The sequence below is a fragment of the Acanthopagrus latus genome, chromosome 20, assembly GCF_904848185.1.
Source record: "Acanthopagrus latus isolate v.2019 chromosome 20, fAcaLat1.1, whole genome shotgun sequence".
Taxonomy (NCBI): Eukaryota; Metazoa; Chordata; class Actinopteri; order Spariformes; family Sparidae; genus Acanthopagrus; species Acanthopagrus latus.
Window position 1 is genome coordinate 12,790,546 of NC_051058.1, and position 26,749 is coordinate 12,817,294.

A 26,749-nucleotide genomic window follows, 5' to 3' on the forward strand; every position below is an offset into this window, starting at 1 on the left:
CCCCAAAGACTATTTGCATCCTCGCTTACGGGAAGACGATCTATTTACGAGGATCCATCTCTCAGCCCCGCTCCCACTCAGCCCAAACTGCTCGGGAAAAAAGTTTAAGTGTTTATGTACACGTCCCTACCTGCTTGTGTTTGTGTGTGTGCGTGTAAGGATGTGCACGGTCACTGACCACTTAGCCTGACAACACCCTGAGATAAATGAAAGCACTCAGCAGAGCTCTAATTGGTAGGCTACACAAAGGCAAATAATAAAATGCTTCTGGTAACAGAGACTGTTTGATCCCTTTACGCCAGGTGTGTGTTTGAGTGTTTCACCTTTAAACCCTCCACAAAGTAATTAAATGCTTCTTTTGTGTTCAACTTCCCTGAAACTTAGTGGTTAGACAATTACAACAATAAAAGTTGTAGGCACATTGATCAGTGAATAGAGGGAATTAAGACACATTTATTCTACAAATAACAAATATGGTCTCAACAAAGAGGAAAGCAGAACATGCTTTTTGGGGAGTTACAGTTACTATTAAGGTACAAAAACACAGTATAATGGGTTGGATATGATAAAATGTGCTCCCTTTGGTTTCATGCATTGTGTCCTCAGATTAAGTATTTGTCTAGCTTACTATATGACCCTACAACAGTGCTCGGGAAAGGACAAGGAGGAAAATACAGTTTCACAAATGAGAGAAAAACTAAAAAGAAAGAAACAGAGAGAAATACTGTAACAACATTTAAAAACATTTTATAGTGACCGTGGTTTTCTCTGTATAACGCTTATGAGGGAAGTCTTTTTCCCCCTCCGATTTATAGCCTAATATTTTCCATCATGTCCTTTTTCCACTATCAACGACAGTAAAGACCTGTATAAAACACAAGTTCATTGCTTTGTCTTGGTCTAAATGTTCTTTTACTTTCCCCTCTCTCAAATAGTCCATGCCTGATTACCCCCACCACCACCACCTTATTTCTCACTTTTCCTCCACGGTAGATTTTCTCCATTTTTCCACTGTTAAAATCTTATTTTCTCCCTTTTTCTCTCATGGTGTATCACCCCTCCTCTCCCTCTCTCTCTCTCACTGTTACCCTGCACCAGTCCCTCCATCATATAATCCTGTGTTCTTTGGCTCGCTTCATTAGTTGTAGCAATAAACACACGGGGCCACAGGATACCTCCAGAAAACTCCTCAACATGATTACTGCAGTGTCAGGGTTACATGCCACATATAGGGGGGCCTGTGTACAAAAAAGGTTGTGTGTGTGTAAAAGACAGAGGGGAGTAGAGACAGAGAGAGACAGAGACAGACAGTGTCAGAGACTTTTTTTGTCTGTATGCTTTTTTAGTGTGGTGGTGCAGCCATCCAGGAAATAAAGAAAGGTGGCCATCTCCCAGTATGAATGCATGAACTCATTCATACAGGCATACTAAATGCAAATGATGTGATCATTAACACTGTTTGTGCACTGAATACTGCATACATTTTCTTACATAACATCTAAATGGAAAGAATGGCTAAATTCTTTAGTTAAAACACCAATAAAGATTTTGAATCACCAGTCTTATATTTTCTTGTTACTTTATTGTTAAACAGAATGAATATGTTTCTTCACGACTGCACAATTTAGACATCATGACTCCCTTTTGTTTGCAACAGGAAGTGGTCTGACTTTTTTTCATAGTTTTTATGACCCTGATGACAACTCTGCTTCAACTCTACTTATTCACTGCTGCCCAGTGCTCTCAGGCTTTCTCTGGTGACCCCTTACGGGAGTAGCTTAGATGGTGTTTTGACAAGAGAAGTGCTGGCAGCTCCCCCGTTTTCAATAGGCTCATTATTAAAGCAGCTCTGCCTGGGCTTAACTCAGACCGTATTTCTACGACCACAAAGGACTCGTAAAAACACTTTGGCAAAGTCAGGAACCACACTGCAGTATGCACATGAGTATGTGTAGATTGTGTGTGTTTGCGTGGCGTAGTGTAAAAGCCCTCGTCCACATGTATGAAACTTTAGACAGCCCCTGGCTCTTGTTGTGGCCATGTATGATCTCATAAAACACAAATTCATATCCATGCAGATATTATGTGCACATTTACAGTACAAAGGAAAACTGTCCATATGTCAGAATCCCACCATAAAAACATCAAGCAATAAAAAATGCACAGTCGAGCGCAAACAAAGACGCTCTTCCTCTTTAAACACCCATAGGGACTGGACTTGAGTTAAAATTAGTTTTTTTTGTTTCTTTTTTAAAGATCTAAGCACTTACTCCTCTTTTTATGTTAACTATTGAGATGAAAAACAATGTTGTTACTATAATCACGGTAGTTCTTTTCTGTGGACAATTTTATTGTGTTTCTTTCCATCGTGCCATTGTTATTTCCTTTTCTTAGCCTCATCAACATAGCTAGCTAACTGGCTAATTTTGTTTAAAGCCTCTGAGGGTCAGCTAAGTAACAGACATGTGCTGATGAGGCGAACACCAAGTTAAACCCAGCACAGGTATATACGTTGATGGTTATGCGAGGCGGTTTTTCTCAGCTGTGTTGGATCGGTGGGTCGGGTCAGTGCGACCCCCAACAACAACGCCATTGTCCATCAATGTATTTAACAGCGGACATCATGATATGCCAAAAAGGACTCATTAAAACACTTTGGCAAAGTCAGGAACCACACTGCAGTATGCACATGAGTATGTGTAGATTGTGTGTGTTTGGTTGGGGTGAGTGTAAAAGCCCTCGTCCACATGTATGAAACTTTAGACAGCCCCTGGCTGTGTTGTGGCCATGTATGATCTCATAAAACACAAATTCATTTCCATGCATATATTATGCGCACATTTATAGTACAAAGGAAAACTGCACATAGAGAGTCCTGTCATAAAAACATAAAGCAGTAAAAAATGCACAGTCCAGTGCAAACAAAGATACCCTTCCTCTTTAAATACCCATGGGGACTGGACTTGAATTAAGATTAGTTCTAGCTCTATTCTGTTTTTTTTTTTTTTTTTAAAAAGGTCTAAGTTCTTACTCTTTCCTTTTTATGTTAACTATTAAGGTGAAATACATAGCTCTTATTGCAATCACGGTAGTTCTTTTCTGTGGACCAATTTTAGTGTGTGTTGTGTTTTTGTCATTTCCTTTTCTTAATCTCATCAACATATCCTCATCTTAGCCTCATCGGTAGTCTCGGTAGCGAGACGGTTTTCTCGGCGGTGTGGGATCGGTGGGTCAGATCAGTGCGACCCCCCAACAACAATGTCATCGCCAATCAATATATTTAACCATGGACATCATGACATGCCAATTGAGTAAACATTCCCTAGCCCTAGTGAACAGAGCTACAGCTGCAAAAATGAATCGATTTGTCGTTCAAAAGGAAATTAATTGCCAACTGTTTTGATGATTGTTTAATGGCTTAAGTCATTCTGCAAGCTAAAATGTCAAAATTGGCTGGTTCCAGCTTCTTAAATATAATGATTTACTGCTTTTCTACAATGCTACAATCATGAATAAAATGAAGTTTTGTTTTGGACTGTTGGTCTGACAACAGAAGCAATCTTTGGAAGTCACTTTGAGCATTATTATTATCATTTGAGCATATCATTTTTGGAAATTTTATAAACTACACAATTGACTAAACGATTAATAAACTGAACAATCAGAAAATAAGAAGATTTGCAACAGCCCTAATTACAACATGATGCAGTGCAGATCTCCAAACAACTGGTGTCTATAATCTGTCTGATAATAAGCCAACAAATACTCAGTTTACTTTGCTACTACCATAATACAGCACCAGATATCAGCTTTAAAATACAACAGACTTGCTCTTGTGTCAGTGGTTTTCTGTGTCCTCAAAGAAATGGGTTTGGGTTTCCATGTGTTTTGAGATTTTACAGGAAGAGGGGGAATACGATAACAAAAAACAACAGGACAGCATCCTGTGTGATGCTGCGGTCCTCACAGTCTCTCACAATGTTTGCACCTCCCACACTCAAAGACATGACTTACAGCAGACAAAATGCCTTAAACTGAAAGACTTAATCAAGTCTGCCAATGTTGCTCAAGTCCAACAGTTCCTGTGAGAGGTTTCTCCTGTTTGTAAAAACACTCTCCTGCTTGGAAACTGGATAAAAACACAGTAACGTCCAGCGTTTCTCTCTGTCAGTCTCACCCTTTCTCTTTTCCTACATCTCCTCTGTCTCTCTCTGACTTTCTCACTCTGTCTTGCTCATTTAACATCTATCCAATTTCCATGGCTGTAACTTTAATGCAGATGCCAACTCTGCTCAGTCCATTTACACACACACAGAAGGCTCAGTCATTCAGTCTGTCAGTAATATGGGGAGCAGGACTAACAGAGAATAAATCATTTTTCCGCAGCAGGGGCCTTCCCTGAACAAAGAGCCTGTGTGCATGTGTTTCTTGGGATGTGTGTGTTGGTCTATTAACATACTCCTTGTACAAATTATTCATCTTTCATGCACAACAGGCATAACATTTCAACACAAACACAGAGAAGCAAAAAGCCAAGAGCAATCCTTCTCTACTGAAAAAGAATCAATCAAGCCATAAATACTCTTGTGCCACTGCAGCTAGGAAAAGTATTGCACTGCCTTATCATCTGTGGAAATTCCACGTCATGTTAGAGCACTTGAAGAAAAAGCAAATAATGTCTTGAGGCAAAAAGTCAGTGATGTAAGGCCATGAACACCATGAAGATTGAAAATTTCCTAAACTTGTAAAAAAGGCAACTTAAAGAACAGCTGGCTTAGAGTGATTGCAGTAAACGTGTTTAATTGTGCTGATTAACAGATTGTGCAGATTTACAGAAAAAATGCTTTTTAGATGCACTGTTTCAGCTCTCCCTTAGCGTAAGCCTGTTAACAGTAGCCTGGGTGTGAAAGATAAACTATGCAAGACCAGAGAATTTCACTGCATTGCTGTCCTGATTCAACAGTATGCAGTTACAGCTACAGTAGCCTAGAATGGACAAACAAAACACCAGCTCTCAAGAGGGCTTTTGCATTTTTCACATGTTTAGCTGTCATCATAAGAGAGGGTGTTCACTGGATTAAAATCTGGAACTTCACCACTAGAAGCCTCTAAATCCAACATGCTGGACCTTTAAGTCTTCTAACATCCACACATGGAGAGACTGTGTACTTGTTTTTTTACCTGCTGTCTCTTAAATCCAACAAGTCGCAGCATCTCCCTGCGGATGCTGAATTCCTCTCCTGCACAGCGCATTAAGATTGGCTGTATGTCCTTCTTGGTCGGTCGCCATATCCTGCAATCAACAACCACCTCCCAGACACCCTCTGAGATGCGTCCTGATGGCAGTGTCCTGACAATCGCTCTGGTTCCGGTACACACTGACTTGGTCACCTTGTGAAAAGAGGAAAAGTATTTTAGCGTGTCACTGAAGCTGCCATGATTATTTGATTAATCCTCAATGTTGAGTTTGCACTGTTTTGATAATAGATTCATTTTTTTGAGTAATTTTTTTTCTGCTAATTTCAAAACCTACGTCTTGTTTTGTCCATAACCTCAAAATATTCAGTTCACATAACAACTAATCGGTTAATTGAAAAAATAATCAACAGATTAATCAACTGTGAAAAAAACCATTAGTTGCAGCCCTGTGTCTCTGTCTATGGTTTTGAAGCAAACTATAAATGATGAACACTGTCAAGAGTGATGAAAGGAAACCAAATGATCTAACATGTTTAAAATATCAACTGAACATCAGTAATCTTGCATATAAATACCTTTTGATTGTTCTTGTAGAAGCGCCTCACCAGGACAGTGGAGCGCTCTTTACGGTTCCTAATAAACTCTGTGTCATCGATGAGACCTTCTCCATCGCCCTCTTCACTGCTACTGCCCCTGCTGCAGTCCCTGGTCACTCTTGAGGATGATCTCTCACTGTTCCTCTGGGTTGTTGTCATTGTTTCTAGAGATGATCGTTGTAGGAATAGTTTCTCCAGGGAGGCTTTGTTGACCCTGGGCCTTCGGTTAAGCCTCTCTAAACTCGAGTAGCCGTCTTTGAGGTGTTGTCGGTGTATACGTCCATTTTGGTTATGCTGCCGGTGGTTGGGACTCGGGGAACCACAGGGAGATGATGTCAAAGAGCTTGGTTCACTGGACGGACTGCACTGAGATGAGTGCAAAGGTGACGTCTTGAAGAAAAAACACGGAAAATTAAAAACTGCATTAATGATGTTTCAGTATCTCTTGAATAGGGGAAAGCATTTGATTTACAGTGTAAACATTGTGATGTTTTGTGTCTTTTGCTTAAATACAAACATTTTGGAGCACAGAGAACAAATTACAGCCTCAGTGTGGCAGCTAAATGGGTGCAATTTGCTACCAGCTTCCTCCGTTATTACCTTGTGGAAAGCCAGCATGGACACAGGCAGGCTGCTGCGGCGGATGTGTCGCTGGTTGGGCCGAGAGGGGCTAGAGCTGAGGCGAGGACTGTGAACAGGGCTGGAGCTGGGACTCGGACTAGATCTGGGGCTGTGGCAACAATAGATGTTTGGACTGGTGTAAATGCTAGACATGGAGCAGGAGCAGCGGGTGCAGCCAGTTCTGTTTCTGCCTGCATCCACACCCTCTCCTGAGGTGTCCAGCTGGCAGGGAGATCCCACTGAATTTTTCCCAGGTATTGGAGCAACTGTGTTAGCTATTCCTTCAATTCTGCTGCCAGCCGACGGCTCTGGATAGAGTTTTTCTTTGGTGCTCGAGAGTTTTGAGCTGCAATCCAAACATTCATACTCCTCATGCAGAGTTGTCCCATTACCGCTGTCACTCGACAACTTCCTGTATAAGAGGAGGGACAGGTTGCTCCGCTGTTTTGAATGCCACAGTTGGTCAGAGCACCGCTGAACTTCCTGGCTGTTTATGGCATGTCTGGCTTCCCTGCTGGGTCTGCTCCCAGTAGATGGAGGAGGTGAAGCGTGCTGAGCCAGAACTGCAGCCCCGACCTGTGTTTGATTTTCTTCAGTAGCCATCGTGTCTCCTTGGAGAGTCCTGCTTTATATGTTGTTCTGCTGCAGCTTAAAAAATAGTTAATGACAGTTAAGCATACAAAATCTAACCAAACAGAATTCACAAGGTCTTTAGTTAACATTCAAGATTAGAGTACACATACACATGACCATTACCTAATTGCTTATTACCATTTATATTAGTTGTATATTTGCTATTTAAAAGACATTTGAAGCATTTACTATTGTCTCATTCTGCATGACCAGTGTACGACTCAGCCATTAATGCAGAGTTTCCCTCAATAATCTTCTTACTGATAGTAAGTAATCATTAATAATCATTATTCTAATACCCCAGGGCTGATGAGGTGGCTAGCACAAGAAAAGCCATTCTCCCTAAATACAAAAATCTGATGTATTCTTATGTAACAAAACGCAAAACTGCAAGTACTAACAATTTAGTGTTAATAGTGTCCAAATAAATTTAAATTAAGTCTTTCTGGCTGAGAATACATCTAATGTCCTGAAGTGAAGTCTTGCTAACATGTGTTTTAGTAAGTGTCAAACTCATAGTGAATTAGTTAATAACCTAGTAGCCAAGAATATGGTTGTATAGCAAGTTTTTACAACTGACTTAAAAAGAGTCAATATGCTACCAATGTGCATGCTTTTAAGAAACTACTAAATAGCTAATATGTATACCTTAAAATGAAGTGTTACCGATCTTCAAAATTTGGCTTAAGTCTTTTTTAATTGATCTAAAATTCAAATAAGACTTAAACGAAGCAGCAGTCAAATACATTTATCTGAGACTCTTAGTTCCTGCCATTTGAGAAGGGCCATCTTCAGTCTCAATTAGCGGTTCTATAGAAAGCAGCTGGAGGAAATGAAATTTGCTGAGGAAATGAAATTTGCAGACTTCAAAAGCCATATATTGTGTAAGGCGACAGCGTTCCCGTGTTTGTGACGGAGTAAATTTAGTCTTTCCTGAACAGAGCATTTGCCCTTCCAGACATTTAGAAATCTACTGTCTGATCCTGAGGCAGGTTGGAGCACCTGTTGATGAAAATACTTACTTAGACGATGAGAGAGATCCACTTCAGGTCATGCCACACAACAGACCCAAGCTTCTTTTACAATTTCAGTGTGCCCTCATGGTCAAAGGCCTGTGCTGGGCGAAATAATAACTTGAGCTTCCAGTGACCTCTTAAGTGACTAAGACACCACGTCCATACAGAGTGTGCTCTGTGTGTGTGTTGTGGAAACACAAGCTTGCGCAGCTGTACAAACCAGCAGATAGAGAACCCACGGTGGCGGCCCTGGAGGACCGAGGAATTTCCTTGATAGCACGGTTCACAGTCGCAGCTTACAAGGCCATGTGTGTGCCTGTGGGCGCTAGCTCTGATTGGTCCTGACATGCATCTGTGGCATAGTCATCCACTCGCAGATCCTGAGAGAGACAAAGAGAGAAAACACAGACACCCAATCATTATTTACCTGGTTCGGATGAATAACTTCCACAGCATCTTTAAGAGGACAGGCTGAGACAGGAGGTTTAAGACTGAGTGACACAGATACAAAAAGAAACTGAAAGACACTTAAAAAACACAATTTACTAACTTGAAAGTATTTCCGTTTTCTTTCAGTTATTTATGCTTTCTTCTTTCATCACACCAGATTTCTTATCTATAACTATTGAAATCAAATCACTGCACACAGTCTGAGTCATTGTGAGTGGAACAACTGAAATAACAAATTCTGAATTTAAGCGCGAAGGAACAATTCTCATTTTGCACCCTTTAAAAACTGCCAACTTTTGTCGGTCAATAAGAATAAAACTATAAACGGCACACTTCCCTTTTCCTGAGATGATGTATGAGGTGGAGTCTGTGCTGTGTGCTTTGGTAAAGTTAAATACATGAGGAATATCACCTTTCAGTGGCTGAATTAAATTCTTCAGTTGTGTTGTGTCTTGGTTTAACTGGGAAACCACAGACACATCCCCACCACACGACCACTACCAAAGTACTTATAATCATCAGCATACCGATAAACACCAGCATTATATCATGTATGTAGCTAATCCACACTAATCATCATAAACTCACATTTTCTGAAGAAGTGCAATTTGACTGGTAGCTTGAAATGAGTTTGACAAACGCTCTCCATCATATGATGCAACTGTTAAGAAAACTTACAAATAGGGGCACATTGGGGCTTAGGGGTTAAGGCACTAACCATGAAATTAAGCAGCTCTGATTCACATCTGACTGGGAACTTTAGTTGCATGCCATTACCCATCTTCTTGTTTCCTGTCATCTTCCCACAAACTACCAACAATTAAAGCATTAAAAGCAGATGCCCCTGAAAGGTGGGAAGAAATCTTTAAGATTTCTGGAATAATGTTCCCTGTTATTAGGTGTGTATGTTACAACATGCTTTGAGGCTTTGGTGAAATAACATACAAACTTTATACAGGCATTGATACTCCACCTCTGACACAAGCAATCATTATGTAACAATTATGTAACGTTTTAACTTGGAAACCTTCAAAAAACAAATTCAAATTTGGAGAAAATGTTTTCCTGTTTTCAGTCTGATGTCCCTGGCTGCTCTGCCCCAACTCTCTGTGATTTATAGTTTCCTGATAGACAGATAGATGCACTGCTTTCTACAGGAACAAATGTACTTGCTATTAGCTCAGCTTACTTAGCCATGCAGGTAGTAGCTGTCTCTGCTCAGATCATTGGGGAGCACTGTTGATTATACAGCTAGGGCTGGAGAATACATAAATATTATGTCATTAGGGGTGTTGCTTAGCTCAGTTGGTAGCGCGCACGACCCACGTACCGAGGCTCTGCAGCGGACCAGGGTTCGACTCCTGGCCCGGGTCGCTTTGCTGCGTGTCACTCCCCCTCTCTTACCCTATTTCCTGTCACACTCTTCAGCTATACAGTCAATAAAGCTAAACATTTTTTTTAAATATATATTATTTCATTATCATTATATGAGACTATATATCTTCCTAGATTTTTTATTTACTTTTTTTACATGGCTTGAGTGTGTGTAATTTGCTGGTTTTAAAGGCTTTCTTATGGTAAAGTATATGCAAAGATGTTGCCAAGTCCTTGCATTTAAGAAATGTTTTAAATTTATATTCAAAATATTGGGATGTATATCAAGTATGACGATACTGAAAGACTTCTGATATTGTTTGGCTGTCTTGAAATACAGGACTCCTTAATGAAAGGACATACTCTTCAAAGAAGCCAATTATACAAACTCAACAGAATGCCAGCTGGAAAAGGGAAAAAGCAAAGCTGTCTGTGAAACTGAACCATCTCTTTTCAATAGCTGTCTTTCATCACACACAGCTCTACAATGAGGGAAAATCTGATTTACCATCTGTATCAATCCAGCACACTGGTAGACGAATAAATCATAGCTGGGCAGAGAACAGTCATGCGCCCTGCTTGCATGAAATACACCCATAACAGACACGCTCGCCCGCAACATGCACGCATACTAATTGTGTGGTTCTGGTATCATCACGGTGGCCAGAGATGAATAAATCCAAAAAACGAGTGCCCGAGACCTCATAATTAGAGTGACTACAGCCCTTAATTCCTGCCAAAATGCGTGGGCCACAGTCGGAATGTGGGACCAACCGAGCGAGGGAGGACCAATTTATTTTGTATTTAGTGTGTGCGTGCGTGCGTGCATGCGTGCGTGCGTGCGTGTGTGCGTGCGTGTGTGTTTGTGTGTGTGTGTGGGAGAGGGAGAGGGAGAGGGAGAGGGAGAGAGAATTACAAACAGGGAGAAACACACATCAAGGTGTCTGTGCTGGATGTCTGCAGCCTCTTTTCGAGGCTCTGCTCAAAATTCACATGGACAGAACTACAGCAAAAGGGATGAAACAGACAAGTGCTCCATTCATTAAAAAAACAGTGACAGCTAACTTTCATATGACTTCCTCCACCTTGCAGCTCAGCTGTAGCCTTTTGAGCCCACTGATGATTCACAGCTCAAAAACAATAGCCTTCGATGATGGGACTTAGAGTTAGAGTTAGAGTTAGAGTAAGAGAGAGTTAGATCTGCTTGATTTATGCTGTGTTTTTTCGATGTCAGAATATTTTTGCACACATCCACAATAGTACTTTGAACCTACTGAATTCAGCTCTATACAACAGACAATCAGTATTATTATACTGGAGCTGCAGAGATCATTTAAAAAAAATGAGCCTGTAGCAATAAATAGGAGACATGCAAAGATTCAGAATTGTCCAGATACCTATGAACGTCTAATAAAAGCTACATTTCTTGAGTGGGCCAGAGAAGGTGGTTACACAAAGTATTTTTTATTCAAAATAGGTTTTAACAATTAATATAATGCAGCTAATATAAAAAAAAAGCTAAACTATTTGATGGAAAACATTTTTAAAGGCACATCAAGACTACAAAATAAGGCTGGAATCTAGACACAGAATCTGAAGCCTGTCCTAAAACTTTGGAAAGTCAGGAAAGAGAGTTTTGGTGGTCATGATATGTGAATAATAAATATCTTTAAAAACTTTTAAAAATATTTCCTATCCCCTGAATCAGATCAGTAACATGCATCTTATTTACTTAAAAACACCTACTATCAAACATAAGGCAGCATGATGCTATTTTGATAGATATTATGGTTTGCAACATGATCAATTAATTGAAAACAATATTACTAGTAAAACCATACACGCATACAAATATACTTCTAAAAATAATAAGAGTCTTACAGTATCTGATATCAAATGTATTTTTCTAGGGAAAAAATGAACTTCAGTATAAAGAGTAAATAAAATGTAGTGGAGTCAAAGTATAGAAAATGTGTATATTCAAGTAAAATGCAAGTACCTCAAAGTACAGTACTTGAGTAAATGTACTGAGTGACACTCCTTCATTGATTATAATGGTGTTTGTCACACATTTTACATTTATCAAAAATTGCACCATTTGCAATATGAATATTGCACTGGGTCTTATTGCAACCCCTACATTTCAATTTATTTTGCAGCCCAAACCAAAAAAACGCAAGAAACATATAGAATGTTAGCACAGGAAACAACCTAACAACACATTCCATGATAAATGATGGATTTCAGTGTGTCAGTTGCAAAACCTACCTGAGACTGAAGCAGCCACACATGGGAGCAGCTACATAACTGACTGAGACCAGGAACACTGACATTGACCTACTGACATGCTGGAGGTGTTTTCCTGTAAGACCTCAGATGACAATTTTCTGAATTCTCTGCTCTTCGCAATGAGGACAGCCCATGCCAATCCCTAACCGGAAGAATCTCACCAGCATGTGTCACAGTCAAAGAACAGGTCCGACCAGATATATCAAAAGTACAATAACTTAAGTCACCACATCTGACACTGCACAGTATCACTCCCTACTGAAGTACCTGTGTTGTTACGGTTAATCCTCCTAGATATGAAACTTTAACCTTTTCTCATTTGATGATACATTTTAATCCTCATATATCTTTCTTTTATATTCAAACTAAGAATAAATAAACATAATGATACTCTATGTTTCTGCCAACCTGCATTTGAATGTCTACATTTCTAATTTCCAGACACTATAAATCAAGTTTGGGGTGTAGGATCTATTATAGGCACCAACCTGTCACTGAGCTCAGGTGTAATTATAAAAGAGAGATGAGCAATCGTAGCAGAGGCAAGTCATTGCAACGGCTACTATTGAGGGGAGCGAAGCAAAACTAAAGTGCAGCAAATGTAAACATGCAGCAGGCAAGACGCAATTAAAACCAACGAAGACATACATTTTGTATTTGTAAACCATCTGTTCATCATCCGCTGCTTCAGGTGATGCTGTGTCTCTAAAAATGTTAGCCGCTGCATTGAGGCTAATGTTATCCGAGGACACAAACCGACAAATGACACATGTTAGGCCATGAGCCTGTGTAATATATGGGTATGGGGGCTTGGTAGTAGCATAACAATCTGATTACACCGGGTGAGAAGTAACCCACTGTAGCTTTAAATCCTGAAGCCATGTGCCTGTGGGTATGATAGGCAGCTGTGCTTGCCATCAAGCTAATTTAAAAACACTCTGAAATTAGCACCAGGATAGCATTTCCACACCGTGGTTGCTTAAAATGGAAGCATGTGGACTTAAAGGTTTCATATAAATGTCCTACAGCTGTTCAGTTAGTGTTGATCTTCGTGGCTGTATTTCACTCTCATGAGAAATAGCAGATGAAATGGCAATAAAAAGACAACCACACAGCAGACCTCCTATGAGATTAGCATTTACAAATAAACTACCTAATTAAAAAGAACAGTTCCATCTCGGGGGTGAATAAACCTAAAAAAAAAAAAAAACAACCATGCAGACACACTAAACGCAGTTCAAAGTAGCTCTTGTTATCAGCTGAACTGTGACCCTGTCCGGGAAAGCAAACAGCTCTTTTAGGCTAAATCTCAGCCTTGGGCTACAAACACAGACAGGCGCACACACACACCCACACACAGGAAATCAGGTCACACAGAGTGAGAAGTGCAGTGACCAAGAAAACCCTCAATCACTTCTACTTCACTTGTTGTATTATATGTACAATACTGTCCAGCACAAGGCACATGTCATACTTTGCATAATTTCCTGGAAAATATCTCAAATGGTACAAAATCAATGAATATTTTGATGATAATACTTACATTAATAGAAGCAACAAGCCTTATAAGTATCCTTGTAAATCAAAAGCTCCATGTATTCCAGCTGATTCAGGTTTCGGATTACTATCTTGTTTTCAATGTCAACTGACTGAAGCCGACAGGGAGAGTAAAAGAAACTGAGCGAATGAGACGAGAGAGACAAAGAGTGACATGAGGCAAATGGGCTTGCCACTGTCAGTCTGTAAGTTCAGCAGCCAATCATCTCTGATGTGTGTGCATAATTTATTAACATAAATATTTCACCTTGACAGTCATCTGACTGACAGTTACAACACATGACAGGGCCTTAGGTGACATACAACTTTATCATTTCAGGGAGTTTTTGTAAATGGCTTTGTGCAAAGTGATGAGTAATTCTTTATAACAAACTGGCAGATATAAGAGGGAATCAGCTTACCTTTTCTTGTTCAAAGCTAACAAATTCCCCCTCCTCTAAAGCTCAGCAATTTACATGTTAAATCTAATTACTGTAACTTACCGTTTTAAACTATCTTAATCAAGCTGGACTATTCAAATTTGTTTATTTATTTTTCTTAAAGATGAGGCAAAGATTTCTTTCCAAAACTGAAAGGGTTGAACACATTCTGCTGTAAAAAGCGTGTCCATCTTGAAAAAAGACAAAGAAAACTGTGCTATCGGCTGCCTGAATGACTGAAAAAATCTGATAAAACAAGAAGAGACAGTTGTCTGCCCATCTTGCTTTAAAAGAGAACTGTTGGGGACTTTTTTCAATAAGAGCCAACATTACCCGTTCTGGAATAAAGTGTAACACATGTTGATGAAAGCAAAAAGGGGATGATCTCAGCACTTCAGACAGTCCTGAAGAGTCTGGATATAATCAAAATCAGATGGTTAACAACAGAACACTGTATATTTTTTTTGTGTGTTTCAGAGTGTGCGGCAGAGGCTCCCTCATTTATCTCAAAAGGTTATTTCCAAACTGTCATATATCAGTTTGAAAGATTATCTTCAGAATAATTTGTTTTCAAGCAAAACTCCTCACTTACATCATGTAATACTAATTTGGCTTTCACATACAGGGCATGTATACAGTATTCCAAAGTAACATTTCACTATAGTCATGTACTGGATCCAGGTCCACAACAGTTAAGTTTCCTTTTACCTGTGAGCTTAAGTCAATATTAAGGCCATCTCACAGCCCTAAAATGAAAATATTAGAGCCTGACAGCTATATAAGTCAGCCGTTTTTATATCTTTTTTTATACTGGTCTATCAAAGGTAGCGCTGTCAAAAATAGAGACTTCTCAATACATGTCGATTCTGAATATTTTAAACATTTTCAATTTCTGCTGTATTGATACAACTGTACCAGTGGCACTTTCTCACTCTCTCTACTTTCCGACAGCAAGTTGACACAGACTGCTGCAGTGTCTCCCTCTCAATAACTCCAAGTGCTGTCACACATTCGCTCTTTTTTGATATGGTGTTGTTGCCCATTAAAGATGGCGAGTGCAGGGGGACCACAACCTGTTGTGGTTGACAAAGAAGTCAAAGTAGGCGTGTTGTTTGAAAATACTTTGCATCTGAGGCGAACGGACAAGAGAAGGAAAGGACTGAATTGTGTCTGTATGCAAACTACAGATCAGTGCTCACAAAAGGTGCGCACCGATAGAAGGACCAACAAGCTAACTCTGATCTCTAAAGAAGATACGAGAGATTCCATTTCAGCATTACTGAAGCATTCAATACGACGGCCCAGTAAACTTAAGTTGATAAGTGTGTTGATGCCATCTGTAATTCTCTAAGCTAAGCTAGTCCCAGCAGAGTTTCAGCTGAAAGGGAAAAACTTTGGATGTGTAAGCTGGAAAACATTAACATGTTAGCCGAAATCTAAGAAAACTGATCAAGTCTCAAGGTGGTCATTACTGACTGACTGATTTTAAACTACATCTGACTAACACAGCTCCACAACAGGCCACAGTTGTTAAGAATTTTAGACATTCAACCAGTTTATTGAAATTATGGATTAAAAAAAAATCCACTTGCGTGCAATAACCTTTTGTCTCATGAGCATTCAATCAAAATGAGTAACATTTTGTTTTAATGAGTTCATGACATAGGACAGGAACAGTTTGTGAACCCCCGTCCTAAATCATTGTGTTTATCCCCCCCAACAGGGGGGCCCTCACGCTCACATAAAAGCCTTTTTCTAATGTTCATTCAGGAGGGATTATTTCACAACTCATCCAAACGATGACTCACACCCTGGTATGTGATTAGGTCAAACTTAACACGGAGCGCAGGAGAGTGAAGCCCAATCAGCGGGGTAGAAAGCAGCGCTATGATAGCACTGGTTATAATCTTTGCATCACTTCTTACTAACTCTGATACTGCACAGTGGATGAGCAAAATAAAGAGAGTGAGAGATGTGGAAAATGTGAAAGTGTAAAATGAGAGCTGGATTCAAAGTGAGCTGAATTGCCACTTATCCTCCTGAGCCTACGAAATACGCTGCTAAATACTTCACACACTAAGATTCAGCATTGGATCTTTGGCATTCCAGCAGCATAATAAGCAGGTCAGGGAGAGAAGGAAGGAATCCCCTTTTCTGTTGTGTTGGGGCCACGGAGAAAAAAAGGCATGCCATGTACAATAGAGTGACGCTCCAACTAGTGTCACCCGACTGCAAAGAAACAGTCATGCTGTAAAAAACAGATTTCAGCTACATTATGTTTCCAGACAGAGACACTTTGGTGACGCCAAAAAGGTGACTATTACTAAAACTGTAAAGAATTCACCAAGAACGTACTTGATATGAGACACAGATTAGACTTTCATGCATAATTTAAAAAACTCCTTTCAGAGAGTGAGTCAAAACTAGCCAGAATGAGGAATGAGGGAGAAAAAACAATCCTGCACAAAGAATACACATGTTAGAGAATTCATGCAACTAAGCAGCAATGATACTTTACTTGGTAGTGATATCTGATGATGTCTTAAAAGCCAATTATAGTGGTTAGATGGCATAGACAGAAGTGGCATTGTGTTAGGTGAAAACAATAGTAACTAAAATTATGCCAGTTTACGCATCATGTTTTTTGGGACATATCCATTCCACAGTGATGACTGAAAGCTTAAAGAATAATGTGAGTCAGGTTGTACAATTTAAGGTAGATACTCATGTCGTGTGGTGCTCTAAGATCCAGGCACAGAAAATCCCACACAGTTGTTCGGTATAGTAACATATTCTTCATGCAAGGACCCCCGCCCCCCTTTACACAGAGAAGAAAGGACACATCATATGACTACAATAGAATCACATTCCTTAAACTGGTCACAGTTGAAAAGAAAACTGATGAATGCTACCATGCAGTGCAAAGACCTAGATAAAGGGAGAGATCAGTGCAGCTGGGAAGTAAAAACTAATCTTCATGGTCTTTAGATCATAACGTCACAACTGATTACATTTGTGCACTGATTCTTGCGGGATTGGACCGGACCCCTTCAGTTTAAACACAACCCACTGAATCACAACCCCGCCAACGCTTGATCTGTGTTCAAAATAGTCAACCTCTAAGTTTAAAAGAAACTTTAATCATCAGGCATGAATAGCAAATTGCTGATGTCTTCATCTTACTTATACATAAATAGGTCAAATATAAACAACAAACTTCCAATACAAGAACAGGACGTGATGTTTGAATCCTATATACCACTGTCCCAACCTCATCCAAGTCTGAGCAAATTTATAGAGCTCCAATTGGCCTGAACCCATTGGGTCGAACCCAGTCAGCTTTGGGCATAGAATCACAGTTTAAGTGGTTATGAACTGATGGAAAACTGCTTTCCATTTGCTGCCCTGTAAAGTTCACTGAAGAAACCTGAAGCTGAGTGGAATCTGTAGTTTATCCATAACCAGATCAACAGGACGGCATCCCCCTTATTATGAGAATTTAGCACATGTTCACTTGAGGGGAGTATTATTAAATGTTTGAGGTGGGATCCAAAATGAGCCACATGCCAGTTTCTGGTGGGTCCCCACATCACAGAGCTGCTGGTCATGTTGATATTAGTCATGGTAACATAATGCGGCCAAATTGGCAACATTTCTTTGATAATAAGTTTGAGCAGCCTCATTTTGGCACCCTAGACGGCAGGTTTTTAAATAATGGAGACTGACAGCTGATTCATGTGAAGAGGTGGTGTGAGCCTACATGCCTTGAGAATCTTGAGCACTCTGGTCCGTCAGGAACGATCAAGGCGAAGGACTAAAATATCTTTGATTCATGAAGGTTTTATCAAACCGGCCACCAGGAGAGCTCATAAATCCTTAAACGACTACAAAGAAAGGAGGGGAATAGCAAGGATTCAAGTGAGAGAAAGCTGTCCACCTTTCCATTACCAAATCACTACGGGTGGATCCAAACAGAAAAAAAAACGAAAAGAGAAAAAAAAGATGAAATATCAACCCGCAATCCTGCACAGGTTACCTTCTTTCTCAAAAGTCTCCCTCTGCCAGGAATAAAGTGAGAGGCTGGTTACAGTGGGAGCAGCGCCGCAAAGAGAACAGACTTTTCATGCGAGCGACCTGGAGAACATATGGCTTTGATTAGAGGGCAGGGCAGACACTCCAGTGGAAACAGCACAGAGAGCGAGAGAGAGGCTCTGCATGTATGTATGTGTGTGTGCGTGCGTGCAAGTGTGCGTGCGTGCGCATTAGTGTAACAACAGAGGGAGAGGGCTGACTCAAGAAGGGGTGACTATACTTTCACAGCGGATGACTGTGTGAACGTCTGTGTGTGTGTGTGTGTGTGTGTGTGTGTGTGTGTGTGTGTGTGTGTGTGTGTGTGTGTGTGTGTGTGTGCGCGTGCGTGTGTGTGCGTACACTAGTTAACAAAGTGAAAAAGATGACTCAAAAGGGGAGACTGTATAACTTGAATAATAGAAAGACATGAGTGTCAGTATCTATGAATGTGTGTGTCTGGGTGTACCGACAGAAAAAGCGTTAACAAGCATAACAAAAGTGAACCACGGTGGTAGAGATGATGACGAGCCGGGTTCAAACCGCACTTTGCATGTGGTGCAAAACTCTGACTGTGACCTGGTGGCCGGTCTTTATAATGTTCCTCAAATGACAAACAACATTTCTCTGTTGATTAAAATCAAATGAACTGGTTTGCACAATCAGCTTATTTTTTGTTTCAAGAGCACAGTGTAATTTGGAAACAAATTTCATGAAATAGTCATTCTCGTCAGCCACTAAATCTATGAATTCCCAGCTGTTATCCAGACATCGTCAAAATATGTTCATATCAGAGAGTTCAAGCTGAGGCGAATCTGGTTTCAACACTGAAGCCAGAGGACTGTATCTCTAACATCTGACTTATCCGGATGATTACATCCAGTAAATGCTGTGTTCGGTGTTTTTCCCTTTGTACAAAAACTGATCATGATCACACGTGTTGTTTGTAGGCAAGACGGCGTGAAACGCATCAGTCTGTTATTATGAATAGCTAAAGTGGAAAGCTACGACACAAGTTATTAAGGATATTTCTTTCTTCTGTCTGTAAGTGCACAAATTTAGTCACATCGTCTTTATCAACAACTTAAACCATATCAAACACTAAATCTAGACTTTAGCTCAATTCATATTGGCAGCAAACATATACCAAACAAAAGATACATATTGTATTTGAAGCCCAAATATGAGAAACACAGTTAGGACAGAAAGTCTGTTGTTTAAATCAAAGAGAGGAACGAGGATGAACATGCATTCTCACTTAAAAAGACAACACGGTACATATTCCTGCCACCAGTTTCATGATGATCGACTGGTGGACGTCAAAGAAAAAAATAAGCAGCAATGCACCAGAAAAAGGCCAGATAAGAAAATGAATGTTCAAAAATAACATAGATTAGGCCTGCATGATCTGATGAACAATCTGTAACAATTTAACTTAAAATAAATAAACAAATATTGAAGTGACCACGTAAGCTCTGCCGTTTTCAGCTGTCACGAGAGCTAACCTTGCAGTGGCCATGAAGTATGACACTGAATAATCTGAAGGTAGTTGAAAAAGAAAAACAAAATGAGTACAGCATGGTTGACAGAAACAAACCAACAGCAGTCTGCAGAGAAGAAACACCACTGCCACCAGTGTAACCAAGAGTTATGGGTCCGCATAACTGGGCAGAATTAAAAGAAAATGATTAACAAGACAATAAAGACGTAACGTGATTGCAGTGAGCAGCAACTTTCCTTTATTCTTCTCTCCCACATGTCACAAACAGATGTACTGCAAAAACTTCTTTTCTTACACCTCCTTGGGGCTCCTTTTAAATCACTATGTTATGATGCCATAGGCCTCAGAAGTTGATGAATGCCAGCCACTGGCAATTGTCTATGTCATCGACAGTGAAATGGATTGACATCGTTTTTCAGACCTCAGGAATTTGCGCAATGCATTTTGGTTATGTCAGTGAAAACACAGGTAATTTCAAGGGCAGCAGCAGCCCGATAAATTGGGGCAAAATGAATGTATTCAACCTTGACTCCGTGTTTAGATTTAAGTTCAAAGGTCAATTGTACTTGCAAGTGCTACTCTTCCAAAACCAAGACAAAGCCGGAGCTGTGGAGCTGCTCCACTGCCGAACAAACAGGGAAGCCCTGACTGGCTTTTCTGGAAGCGAGGATGCATTAGCAGAGTTTGAAAACAACAAGTCAGACCAGTCTCCCATCCCCGTCTGTTCCACATTTTTTTTTGTCTCGAGGCATCACCACACCTTCGCTCCAACTGCCACTGCAAAATGTGCAAAAAATACAACAAAAAAAAACACTGGAGCACAAATATTGACTGGGAGAAAATTACGCACAATGCAAACATCACCGAAAGTAGAGCTTTCACGCAAGAAATAAACTGCAACCACCATTTAAAGATCGTAGTTGTATGTTGTCTCTCAAGTGTCTGTAAATGTGGTCCTGTTACCCCATTAGTGTGTCAGGCTGCCATGTGGACTGTGTTTCTGTCCTAAGTTGTCCATGAGTCCTTTCCTGCCCCATGTCTGGTAGTGATTCTGATCTGCGTTTCATTCATCTCAGCTGTATTTCCCTTTCCTTTCATGTCCATTTGGAACTGATAGAGCTTTCTAGTTCGGAGCAGCTTTCACTGCAACATCATCACATTCAGAGAGGTTGAAAGTCCCAGTCCCTGAGGGATGCCTGGGGGACCCTGCCTGTGTAAACAATGAGGTGAAACACAAACATCGGAGCGTGCAACCGTAACGAGTCAAACTGCCGACAACTTGTAAATTGTATAGTTTACAACTTTGACAGTGATGTAGCCTTCGGGCACATGAACGCATATCAAGAAGACAAACAATGGCGGACAATATTGTTAAACTCTTTCCCCACTAAGGGACACCCACCCCAAAAAAACGTGACCCCATTTCTATACAGTCTGTTTGAGACGAGTTGGTTTCAGTTCGGTGCCCCAGCTGAAACAGAGTCAAGCCAACAGCCAAATTTCACCTGCATTCCTGTTGAGTACATAACAAAACCAACGCGAAGGTGAAAACATTAGCATTTAGCTTTTTTGTTGTTGTTGTTGGGGTGGTGGATTCTGGGCACAAGTTCACCCTGTGAGCAACTTCCCAAACAAACCGCGCTCCCGGCCGACAGACACTCGTGCAAACGCAGTGAAAAAGTGACTAAAACGTGACAGTTTGGGGATGCGATGGCAGGAACTCACCTTTTAAAGTTGTCAAATGCAGTTATCGTCCGTGTGAAACCCATCACAGTGAACGGCTCGACACATGTCCCGGGCTCCTCTGCTGGCTGACTGACTCGCTCCGCGGCTCTCGCGGACAGACGGTTGATGCAGCAGCTCGTGCCGCGGAGGGAAACCGCTCGCTTTCCTGGTGCCTTCAGATGCTCCTCGGAAAATTGGGACTCCCAGTTCAACGTCAAGACTCAAAGGCTTATGGTGCTGCTCAATGTTTCCTCGACGGTTGCTGTTTCACACACTTAAGTGCTGTTTGTTTTACAGACTGTTGTTTCGACTGGTGCTCTTATGCGAAATGTCAGCTGTAAAAAAAAATAAAAAAATTCAGGCATAATTTATGCCATATATAGCTGTAGGATTTAAAGGATGAATTCACCCAAAATTTAAAATTCAGTCACTAACTGCTCATTCTCACGCTGATGGAAAGTCAGGTGAAGTTTTGTAATCCACAGAAGATTTCTGGAGCTTTGCAGCAAATCAGCATTGCACTAGTCTCCTAGACTGAAGCAGATGGGGACGTGTTATAAAACGTTAAAAATGGCAACAAAAGGTAGAAAATGGCTCCAAACAACTTGTCTGGTATGATCCAAGTCTCCAAAAGTCCTGAGATCCCAAATTGATGTGGCGTGACTCTATTTACACTCTTTTTAAACCAAAAGCTTCACTGTGGCTGCTGAACCAATAGCGTTAGCACGACCTCGACCGTGCATCGAGAGTGCTGATAATGTCAAATTAAATCTTTTAGATTTTTGAATCCAAGTTTTGGTCTAATCAGAAAGCCTTGAGATCCCAAACTGATTTGAAAACTGGAAAGATTTCATTTGACGTTATCAGTAATCTCGATACCAGTTCGACCTCCTGCTAAAGCTTTAAGTGACGATTTTGATTTAAAAACTATGTAAATAAAGTCTGCTGAAATCAATTTGGGATCACAGGGCTTCCATATCATATACGTGTGGCTAGCTAAATTTTGGGGACTGATATTCTGCTTGATCCAGCTACTACGAGTAGCATATACAAAGCTGTATAGTCAATTTGGGAAATTACAGTAGTCAGATGCGATATTCTAAAATGAAAACTTTGAACGCCACAGATATTTATCTTGAAAAGGCTTGAGACTCAAAAACGATGAGACTGCAACACGTATGCTGAGAAGGATTCTATCAGTGCTGGGGCTCCAAAAGCCTCAGGTTTACTGCATCTAATGCATTTTATTACTCACTGGATTAGAGATTCGCACCACTAAAAATACACCATCTACTGAGGTGTGCCCTGTATCATTACCATCTAATCATGTGCTGCTCTCTCTCTTGTAATGAGGCCATCTGTAGTCTTAAGACCATAACTATTTCAGTTTATGGCACACTCAAGTACTACATATTCCTCAATTAAGATGTTTTAATTAAAGAACCACAAATGAACTGACACTTATGAAACTCAAAGACCAGATAGAAGTACTGGTTGGTTTGTGCGCGTGTTCCTCAGCCTCCATTCATAATATGCTGTGAGCATTGCAGCGGATAGGAATTTGGAGGTACTGAGGTAGGTATGCAATGCACATACAGGGTTATGTCACTTATGCGGTGATAATAAATGCTTTTTCTCGTGAGTATTTTGTGAATAATTGTGGTAAAATATCCAACGGCATTGAACGCAGCATCTTCTCCTCTCACAGTAGCCAACTGAGCTGCGAACAGGAGGACAATAACTGCGGCTCTGGTGTGTGTGTGTGTGTGTGCGTCTGTGTGTGTGTGTGTGTGTGTCACCACATTGGAATGTCTGGCTACACATTTCGCACCATAGCCACTCGCCCTATACATTGTTTCCCCCTCAAAGTGATTTAAGTTTTATAGCGCTTCTCTGTAGGCTCCAGGGTCAACGTGTCCACCATTGCACTGACTTGTGATGTCTACTGTTTTTAAAAAAAATAAAAAAAAAAACTGAGGCTGAGACACAGAAATCATTTTTGACTTGCTTGACAAAAAAAAATAGAAAATAAAAATAAACTGCCTCCAGTGCAGGTAGGTCCTCGTTGGTGTACTGCCAAGAGAAGCAGATCTTCCTCGCCTCGGGGCAGTTTTGATCAGATTTCAGATTTGGCAAAGTTCCCGTTGTTTAATTGCTCCCCTGATTGCGCAGTCGCTTTTATTGCTATATTATTCTGCAGGATTAAAAAAAAAAAAAAAAAAAAAAAAAAGTAGGTTACCCGTGAACGCACCGCCGCCCCGCCCCCGAGACATCTACAGCACGTGCTTTCGAGGGAGAGAGAGATGCCCTTTTCCACTTCAGAGCCCATAACTTCATTTATTTCAACTTGGAAAATGAGGGATTATTTTCCAAATTCCCTCCCCGCTCCTCCTGATGGGAAGTCTTATGCCATTCAGCAGGAATGTGCAAACTCTTCCATCCCTCCAGCTCTCCTCCACCCAGGAGCGTGCAAACCTTTTGGGAATCCCCAGCACGCTGATAAAAAAGAAGAAGGGGGAAAAAAGAAAAAACAGGAGGGCGGGTGGCTTTTCCAGCTCTATCAAACATTTTTACATCCCAGCATGTGCTCTCAGTAACATACTCACACATGATATCTCCTCCCTGTTAACAAACCCTGCGCCTATATGATTTTTGTGACAGTGTGTATGATGATGGTAGTCACTGTGGTCAAATCAAATGATAGGTGCATCTTTATTTATTTATTCATTTTCACATTTACATACACTGACAGATGCAGATGTGACTTAAATCATTATGCTCTCCAAGTCTCCAGCAAGTCCCAAGTCATTGTTTTTTTTCTCCTGCGCACATCAAGTTCAGGTCGACTCCTTGTTTAAAGGGCACATCTACAAATTCTAATGGGAAAGAGTGGTTTTGGGGAGAACTTTTACATAAGTGAAACACGTAGTATAAAGCATTTTGTGGCTCCAGAGGAGGCTGCAGGTGATCTGATAGATTGCCTCCAGTTATGTAACTCAGTGGCCGAGGTGCATTGTGGGTAATATAGGCACCAGGTTTTCGTAAAGGAAGTGGAATGCGTGGAATAAAGAAAAAAAGGTGCTGCTGTGACAATTATGATCATTTGTTTTTGAACTCTCTGTGATGAGATCAATAGTGTTAAAGGAGAGTTACGCTTGACCGGCGGACTGCTTCTCAGAACCTGGTGCGTACATTACCCACAATGCAACTGGAGTGACATCACGCAGATTGCGTGCAGCTTCCTCTGGAGGTAAAGCTTGCTGTGAAGCTTTACCTCCCTTTCATTCACATGATGATCAGTGGTACTCCCTAGAAAACACACTTTAGAGCTGCTGTCGTGTCTCTGTCCTGATTGGATAAAGTCAGCAGGGATACCAAAACATTTATTGTCTCTTTTGGCGCATGAGCAGGGGTAGGAGAGACATGGGTCACTGACTGAACACTCTACAACAGTGATTAGTGTAGGATTTTTGTGCTTTAAGCACTCCTTTTATAATGTTTTTTTATTATTATTATTTTTTTTTTTTTTAAAAAAAGCACATGTACTGTATTTAATGTGTAAAATTGGTGGAGTCACACTTTAAGAAATCAAATCAAGTCCAAAGTCCCAACTTTTCTCTTCAATATACTGCACTCTTTCCTGCAGTAACACTTCAAAAAGTGTGTCACTGAATTGAATTTGTATTATAATCATTGATATTGGAATATATTGGAATGTTCCGTTCCCAAGGTATTGACAAGCAGTGTAAATGAGGAACAGTAGATTATGTGGTGATACAGAATCTTTTTCGACTATCTCAAGCACACACCTCTGACCTAATCTGATAAGAACAATCTTGTATTTCCTTTTTGAATTCAGCTGCAAATGTCACTGTCTGTCTTGTTTGAGAACCTTAATGTTTGTTTTGTGACAGGATAAATCTTCTAGAATCATTTTGATTTTTCTCTTCTGCTAGAGTACAAGGGCTGGCAACTGCTCGCAGTCAGTGGTCGAGGCTGCTCAACGCAGCTTGTTTGTCATGAACGCGAGGCCATTCTGATTAATCAAAGGAGCAAAGTGGCACACACTTGCTGCATTCCTCCCTATGGGCTGAGAGTTTGGATCCAGGCCAAACCTCATTCGAAAAAGCAGGTGTTTTACTGCCACGGACAAGGAACAACTGACATCACAGTTAATGAACTGTGATCCAGGAGGAGCATCGAAGAGGGCCAGCTCTGAAAAACGCACATTGTAAATCCTCTTGTTTATTGTGTTGCGACCGTGAATCATTAATAAAACCTCAGCTCTCAGGTGAAGTTGGTGTGAATAGTGAGGCTTTATTTTTTGTGTGGGTCCTGCCCTCTGCTGTCAATGCAGGCTCACTACACGGGCTGGAAGCCGCTATTACACTAATGCACTGTTACTGATCTGATATCTGCTGCAGTAATGCCACTGATAATAATAGGATTACTCATGGCAGATGCACTCTTACTGCTGTAAATACCCATAATGCACTGAATCAACAAAACACACACCACAGCAACTGGAGAATTGCATTATTATAACATGATCCTTAGCTAATTTAGCTTTATATATACAGTTGATGACTGGGTTTTGAAACTGAGCAAAGAAGATAACAAGTAGCACCAAAATTAAAGGTGGAAGATGAAGAAAAACGTTATTTTTATACATCTCTACCTCTTAAGCCTCAAGTTGGGCATTCTTACCACCCTGCAACAAAGAGCTCCTCTGTTCTAGCTCAGCCTTTTCACACTTGACCTAGCTCAGCGCTCAGCTGAAGAATTACCCTGCGTCCATAGCCTAGATCCAGAGGAGAGTTTACAACAAAACCTGCATGCAGTGAGTCAGCCCCCTATGGAAAGGCCACAAGCCTTTTTGTTTTTTGTTTTTTTGCAAGACCTGGGCACTTACACTGGGACACAATGAAACGCAACCGTTCTGCACAAACACACAATGCCTCGCCGCCGTGCGTTGTTTACAAACAAAGGGGGAAATAAACAAAGGTGTGATGCGCACAGAGAGACAAATAACCTGCATGCTCGGCCAGGTGCTGTTCTGAGCTACCAGCTACCTGACTCAGTGGTATGTAAAAAAAAAAAAAATGCTCGTGGCCTAGGCTGTACATTAGTGATGAGTAGGAGCTGGGGGGCGGCATCTGGGACAATGATGTAAGAACAAACAAGGCCTCTGCACTGTTTGGGTCTCGTTCCACACGTTTCAGTCATGTTTGAAAGATACAACGCAGCGTGATTCACCAGAAACAGGAGATGATACATGAACACAAAAGAAACCACAGACAG

The 26,749-nt window shown here is 40.7% G+C and overlaps 1 protein-coding gene across 7 annotated transcripts in view; it reads right to left on the bottom strand.

Annotated features, from left to right (window-relative positions):
* The window catches only part of plce1 (phospholipase C, epsilon 1), an 85,998-nt gene extending 64,259 nt beyond the window's left edge, over nucleotides 1-21,739 (bottom strand). Inside the window, exons 1-6 of one of the 7 annotated variants that reach the window (XM_037081060.1) lie at nucleotides 21,449-21,739; nucleotides 8,286-8,445; nucleotides 8,072-8,161; nucleotides 6,396-7,064; nucleotides 5,775-6,185; nucleotides 5,182-5,391 (exon numbers count right to left, since the gene is read on the bottom strand). In XM_037081060.1, the coding sequence (XP_036936955.1) occupies nucleotides 5,182-5,391; nucleotides 5,775-6,185; nucleotides 6,396-7,019 (1,245 nt within the window). In that variant the 5' untranslated portion in view covers nucleotides 7,020-7,064; nucleotides 8,072-8,161; nucleotides 8,286-8,445; nucleotides 21,449-21,739. Of the gene's footprint in view, nucleotides 1-5,181; nucleotides 5,392-5,774; nucleotides 6,186-6,395; nucleotides 7,065-8,071; nucleotides 8,446-18,190; nucleotides 18,210-21,448 lie in introns of those variants that run through there. The other 6 variants (XM_037081062.1, XM_037081063.1, XM_037081064.1 and 3 more) reach the window with 6 other exon arrangements.
* Nucleotides 21,740-26,749: the final 5,010 nt, after the last annotated feature.